Below are 7,595 nucleotides of genomic sequence, written 5' to 3' on the forward strand. Positions count from 1 at the left end.
AAAGATTGTAATTTTTTCAAGCTCTTAAGTACCGTAAACGGACGCCCCAAAATAGCCTATTATAATGTCATGAGTATATGAGATTAAGCCTCTTCCAAATTATTTTCACATCTACTTCCACAATCCTTTAAAACAATAAAATACTTATGATAGAGTGGGAAACTATACTCTGTTCTGGGCCAGCCCAATGTGTTATGGCTTACACCTGATAGCCCATTAAAACATATGAACATAACAGGCTAACATTCATGGTTTTCCTGTTTTGGATCTTGATATTTAAAAAACTTATATAGTGCTAAGACATGATTATAAAAGAAAAACCTAATTTAGTTATAACTTCTTATCATAATAAAAAGAACTACAATAAATATTATGTAGGGGGGGATAGTGCACGGTCCTCCCAACCGCCGGAGTAATCTCACTCCGGGAGCCGCTACCCGACTAAGCTAGCTCCGCGGTGACTTCCCCATGCCGAGTTCTTACCCTGGGCGACATATGCCACTCCCAAGACTCGAACCCGGTACCTCTGGGAAGAGGTGGGTGTCGGTGGCCAACTGGGCTACCCCAGTTGGTTCAATAAATATTATGTAAGTAACAAAATCCTAACAAATATATTTTTTTTACTAAAATATTTATTATAAAAAGAGTTAACTGTTATTTTCGTCTTTGTGGTTCGTCCAATTATGTCAGTTCAGACCAAATTTCAAGTTTGTACCATTTCTATCCCGGCATTTTTGAAACATGCCAGTTCCGTCCATAATTGATATAGTTAATTACCATTTTCGTCCTTGTGGTTTGTCCAATTATGTCAGTCCAGACCAAATTTCAAAGTTCTTTTGGACGGAGCTGACATATTTCAAGAAAGTTAGGGACATAAATGGTACAAATTTGAAATTTGGTCTGAACTGTCATAATTTAATAAAACACAGAGACAAAAATGACATTTAACTCTAAAAAGAGACTCGTAAATTGTGGCACTTGTTTTCTTTACTACTTTTATAACAAAAGTCATCAGTTGGTATTTTTTTTCTGTGATTTAAAGTTTCAGGCACTCCTATATATGGTATCACGTGGGTGTGTCACCTAACAAAGCATGTAAATTTTGAAGATTTTCATTTGCAGTCATCGGTTCGTATTTTTTTCTATGATTTAAAGTTTCAGCCACTCCAATATATGGTATCACATGGTTGTGTCACCTAACAAAAGCATGTAAATTTTAAAGAATTTCATTTGCAAAAAAATAAAAGATTAACAAAAATTCTCCATGGCCTACCATGTTAAATGTTGATACATGATGACCCAAATCATGTATTATCATGTCACGCATGTATCAAATTAGTTTGTGGGTTCGTTGGAGGAAAGAATAGACTACACATCTAGAAAACTATATAGCGATATGATACATTGTCGAAGTTTATAAAGAACTTTCTAGAAAAAGTGACCTTCTACTTGATCTTTGTTCATGTTCCACTTCGTATCCAAATATTATTTAATCTCTTTAGAGAGTTTAGGGTATACTTCATTTATTGAAATTGATAACTTATTTTGTAGTCTTATCTTCATGCCAATAATAGCCATTATCTTTGAATTCAAGATATATGGTTTATAGCTTCGCTCTCGTGCAACTTGTTTGTGTTAAGGGTAGTCGGTGTGAATGCGGGGAGTGGGATCGGGGAGGGGAGTGGGGAGTAGGAGAGAGAGAGAGAAATCGGTGACTATACACCGAACGTGAAGAAGGAGGGATGGAGGAGAGAGAGAGAGAGAGAGAGAGAGAGAGAGAGGAGAGAGGAGAGAAGAACCAATCGAATTTTTTTTAATTGAGTGGATGTTTGAATCATACATAGTGTTTGAGTAGAAAATGGGGAGTGAAGGAGGGGAGGGGGGGGGGTTGAGATGGCTTTATATCATTGGGCAGAGAAAACTCAAACACCCTAAAGTGTTTGAATCATACCTCCACCCTAAGATCACCATTCATATATATGGAGTAATCTTGACTAGCTATGATTGAAAAAAGGAAGTTACACATGTACGTTGAATGAAGAGGCTCGTAAATAGTAGTTATTTTTTATGTATTTCTTTTAATTCTTTTAATAATAATTTGATTCATCATTTAATTTGATTTTTTCTTTCTAAGCGTACATTATTAATTTTCTTTAAATATAACTCTACAATTATGTTTATTTTTTTCAATATTGCGATATAAATTTTATTGAAAGATACTGTGTCGCAAATATACCAAAATGAATCAAAACTGATGATGATAATAATTAAGTAATTTTTGATAAAAACCAAAGAAGCAATAGAGATAAAACTGAATTCACATATTCATTCTATTCAACATTACAATATATAGATAAATAAAACCATAAACCCTAAAGCCCATAAGTAATGGGTTGGGCCTAAAATGTCTGGTTTATAACACTCCCCCTCAGACATTTAGAATTATACACAGTTTAACGACATACTTCAGGATGATGTTAAATAGGTACTTCTGGACCTGAATAAATAAACTGATACTACTGGATCAGCTATGCTGCCTCATTAAAAACCTTACTAAGAAAACCCAGTGGGACAAAACTTAGTTAAGGGAAAAAGAGTACAGCGTGTATAATTCTCCCCCTGAATTCAACAAACATCTTTCAATCTACGAAGACCGATCTTGTGTGATAGCTGCTCGAAACTGCTTCTAGGTAAAGATTTTGTGAACAGGTCAGCTAGATTTTCACTTGACTTAATCTGGCGAACATCAATTTCCCCTTCCTTTTGCAAGTCATATGTTGAGAAGAACTTTGGTGAGATGTGCTTCGTTCGATCACCCTTGATGTAACCTTCTCTGATTTGAGCTATGCAAGCAGCGTTGTCTTCATAAATAATTGTCGGCTCCTTCTTGATCTATTCTAATCCGCATGCTTCTTGTATGTGATTAATCAATGATCTCAACCACACGCATTCTCGACCAGCATCATATAGTGCTATCAATTCGGCATGATTTGAGGATGTTGCTGTAAGTGTTTACTTAGTTGACTTCCAAGAAATTGCTGTGCCACCGTATGTGAATACATAACCTGTCTGAGATTTTGCTTTGTGAGGATCTGATAGATATTCGGCATCAGCATACCCAACAAGCTGGGACTTTTGATCTTTCTGATAGAAAAGACCTAAGTCTTGTGTCCCGCAAATATACCGGAGTATATGTTTTACACCATTCCAGTGTCTACGTGTTGGATTCGAACTGTATCTCGCTAGTACATGTACTGCAAATGCAATGTCAGGTCTTGTGTTATTTGCGAGATACATAAGGGCACCGATCGCGCTTAAGTATGGTACTTCTGGACCAAGTACTTCTTCGCCTTCTTCTTGAGGGCGATAAGGATCCTTGTGTGGATCTAGCGGTCGGACAACCATAGGTACGCTAAACGGATGTGCTTTATCCATATTGAAACGTGTTAACATCTTCTGGATGTAGTTTGATTGATGGACAAATGTACCATTGCACAGATACTCAAATTGTAGTCCGATACATAATTTCGTCATACCAAGATCTTTCATTTCAAATTCCTTCTTTAACAACTGAGCAGCTCTCTCTATCTCTTCAGAAGATCCGATGATGTTGATGTCATCAACATAGACTGCTATTATAGTGAAATTTGAGAGTGATCTTTTTATAAAAACACATGGACTGATTACATCAGACTTGTATCCTTCTTTTTCGAGATATTCACTAAGTCGATTGTACCACATACGACCAGATTGTTTGAGACCATATAAAGATCTATGGAGCTTTATAGAACACATATCTCGAGGTGTTGATTTTAATGCTTCTGGCAATTTTAATCCTTTAGGGATTTTCATGTAGATGTCATTTTCAAGTGTCCCGTATACGTATGCGGTGACGACATCCATTAGTCTCATATGAAGTCCTTCAGAGATTGTGAGGCCGATTAGGAACCTAAGGGTTATCGCATCCACTACAGGGGAATACGTTTCCTCATAATCAACTCCTGGGATTTGGGAAAACCCTTGTGCTACAAGTCAAGCCTTATATCGTACAATCTCATTCTTTTCATTTCTTTTTATTGCAAACACCCATTTATAACCTACTGGTTTGACGTCTATGGGCGTTCGGACTACAGGTCCGAAAACATGTCGCTTTTCGAGCGAATTCAATTTGGCGTTTATGGCTTCTTGCCATCTTGGCCAATCATTTCTGTGCATGCACTCTTCTAAAGTTTTTGGTACGTAATCATTTTCATTGATTACATCCGTTGCTATAGCATATGCAAATATATCATCAACACGTGTTTTATTTCGGTTCCACATTGTACTATCTTGTACATAATTAATAGAGATCTCATTTTCATTCGGTACCGGTGTTTCTTCTGAAACTTCGTTTTCCTCTGGATTCATAGTTGTCTCTTCTGGGACATTTACCTCTACCGGGGTTTCATTTATAATCTTTTGTGAGTTTTTACCAACTGCGTTACTTTGCTCTTTTCATTTCCGTGGGTTTTTGTCTTTGGAACCGATTGGTCTCCCACGCTTTCGTTGTATAGTAATCGCTTCTGGGATTACTTCAATTCGAGCAGGTGCATTTGATGCTGGTACATGTGACTTTGTCACTCTATTCGTGTCTGTGAATGCATCTGGTAATTCATTCGCTATCCTTTGCAAATGTATAATCTTTTGGACTTCATACTCGCATTGACCACTTCGGGGGTCGAGATTTGATAGCGATGATGCATTCCATGTTATTTCTTGTGTTACCAGTCTTTCTTTGTCCTTATCTCCCCCTAAGACTGGGAACATTGTTTCATCAAAATGACAGTCAGCATACCGTGCTGTAAACATGTCTCCCGTCATTGGTTCTAAATATTTAATTATGGACGGGGAGTTAAAACCAATATAGATACCCAGTCTTCTTTGGGTTCCCATTGTAGTACGTTGTGGTGGCGGTATTGGTACATATATCGCACAACCAAAAATTCTAAGGTGGGACAAACTTGGTTCTCGTCCGGAGACCAGTTGCAATGGGGAGTATTCGTGATCAGCAGTTGGTCTCAATCTAATCAGTGCAGCGGCATGCAAAATAGCATGACCCCATGCAGAAGATGGTAATTTACATCTCATTAAGAGTGGTCTAGCGATTATTTGTAATCGTTTAATCAGAGATTCAGCTAAACCGTTTTGTGTGTGAACATGAGATACTGAATGTTCAACATTGATCCCGATTGACATACAATAGTCACTAAACGCTTGAGATGTGAACTCTCCCGCATTATCCATCCGGATGTTTCTAATTTAATTATCGGGGAAATTGGCTCTCAATTGTATAATTTGAGCTAAAAGTCGGGCAAATGCTACATTTCGAGTAGCTAAAAGGCTCACATGTGACCACCTTGAGGATGCGTCTATTAAGACCAAGAAATAGCGGAATGGTCCACACGGAGGATGAATAGGCCCACAAATATCCCCTTGGATTCTTTCTAAAAATGATGGGGTTTCATGTATCAATTTAGTTTGTGAGGGCCGAGTTATAAGTTTGCCCAGAGAGCATGCTGCACATGATAAGTCTTGTGGTAGCAAAACTTTTAAGTTTTTAAGAGGGTGCCCGGTTGCACTTTTGATTATTCGTCTCATCATTATGCTACCAGGGTGACCTAGACGGTCATGCCATATATTGAATGTGTCTTTATCTAACAGCTTTCGGTTACTCACCATGTATGATTCGATAGGATTGATATTAGTACAATATAATCCAGAGGATAAGGCTTCTAATTGTTCAACAATTGTTTCTTGGCCATTTTTGTTTGAAGTAATTTGAAGATATTCAATATTATTTTCAGATATTGTTTTTAGGTGGTAACCGTTCTTTCGAATATCTTTAAAGCTAAGTAAATTTCTTCTGGATTTACTTGAATATAATGCATTATCAATAGTTAGTTGGGTACCCGAAGATAATATTATGGGTGCTCTGCCGGAGCCTTCGATAAGGTTACTGACACCAGATATAGTACTAATCGGTGTCTCTGCCGGAGACAACTTAGAGAAAAATTTCATATCTTTGAGAATAGTGTTAGTACTACCGCTATCTACCAGACATTCATCACCAATAATAGCTCTACTGGAGCTAGCATGCATATTTCTTCAGGAAAATAAAAAAAATAAAAAATAAATAAGAGTTAGTACAAAGAAGTAAAAATAAAACATTGCAAAAGTTTCAAACCAAACCAAATACCAAGATCACAGTGTGAAAAGTAAAACATAAAAGGTACGTTAAATATGTTTAAACATCACGAACATTTTCAATGAAATCACATGCATCCATATGAACGTCTGATATCGTGGCTGAAGGTGCATTCTCAATTAGATTAGTTTCAACATTCTTTCCTTTTTCTTTCATCATGCGTTGATATGCCTCAACGAGGTGTTTAGGGGTGTGACATGTGCGGGACCAATGATTTGACATCCCACATTTATAACAAATGTTATTTCGAGTCCCGCTATTTTTCCCTTTTGACTGTCGTCCCGTATTATGTCGACTCGATTCACCACCGCTATTTTTAGTGTTCTGGGATTCTCGATGCCATGTATATCCCCGTCCTCGACCACGACCACGACCACGACCTCTGCTGGGGTCGCGGCCTCTACCTCTACCTCGTCCGCTTTGATAATTGGCCACATTCGCTTCAGGGAATGGGCTTGCACCAGCAGGTCGCGATTGATGATTTTGTAGTAGGAGCTTGTTGTTTTGCTCCGCGACCAGAAGACATGATATCAATTCAGAATACTTAGTAAATTGACGTTCCCTGTATTGCTGCGACAGGAGCATATTTGAGGCATGGAACGTTGAGAAAGTTTTTTCAAGCATGTCTTCATCGGTAATTTTCTCACCACATAATTTAAGTTCAGAGGTAATGCGGAACAGGGCAGAATTATACTCACTAACAGTCTTAAAATCCTGTAGTCGTAAATGAAGCCATTCATAGCGGGCTTTGGGGAGTAAGACCAACTTCTGGTGGTCAAAACGTTCTTTGATATTTGTCCATAGTTTAAGAGGATCCTCAACAGTTAGATATTCCCGCTTTAGATCTTCGTGAAGATGATGGCGGAGGAATATCATAGCTTTCGCTTTATTTTGAGGTGAGGTTTGATTATCAACATTAATTGTCTCCCCCAAATTATTTGCCGTCAAATGGATTTTAGCATCAAGAGTCCACGGGAGGTAGTTATTACCCGAGATGTCAAGTGTGGTGAATTCAAGCTTTGATAAGTTCGACATATTATCCGGATTTGATGAACGGCAATTATCTGAATCCAATCTGGTAAATTCCCTGATGAATAGAGCGTTCGTGCTGATAACGTGATAAAAACCAAAGAAGCAATAGAGATAAAACTGAATTCACATATTCATTCTATTCAACATTACAATATATAGATAAATAAAACCATAAACCCTAAAGCCCATAAGTAATGGGTTGGGCCTAAAATGTCTGGTTTATAACAATTTTAAATATTTATTTATTTTTTTTAATTTTCATTGGGCTTCTTAATGCATATATAATATTCCTGTGTTCGAGTTTAAAAGTTCTCAAAAT

The 7,595-nt window shown here is 37.5% G+C and overlaps 1 protein-coding gene across 1 annotated transcript; it reads right to left on the reverse strand.

The window, feature by feature from the left end:
* Positions 1-6,283: 6,283 nt before the first annotated feature.
* Positions 6,284-7,279, reverse strand: LOC110901219. The gene has a single exon (XM_022148059.1). The coding sequence runs from the start codon at positions 7,277-7,279 to the stop codon at positions 6,284-6,286; it is 996 nt and encodes a 331-aa protein (XP_022003751.1).
* Positions 7,280-7,595: the final 316 nt, after the last annotated feature.

This window comes from Helianthus annuus, chromosome 17 (assembly GCF_002127325.2).
Source record: "Helianthus annuus cultivar XRQ/B chromosome 17, HanXRQr2.0-SUNRISE, whole genome shotgun sequence".
In the NCBI taxonomy this organism is placed as follows: Eukaryota; Viridiplantae; Streptophyta; class Magnoliopsida; order Asterales; family Asteraceae; genus Helianthus; species Helianthus annuus.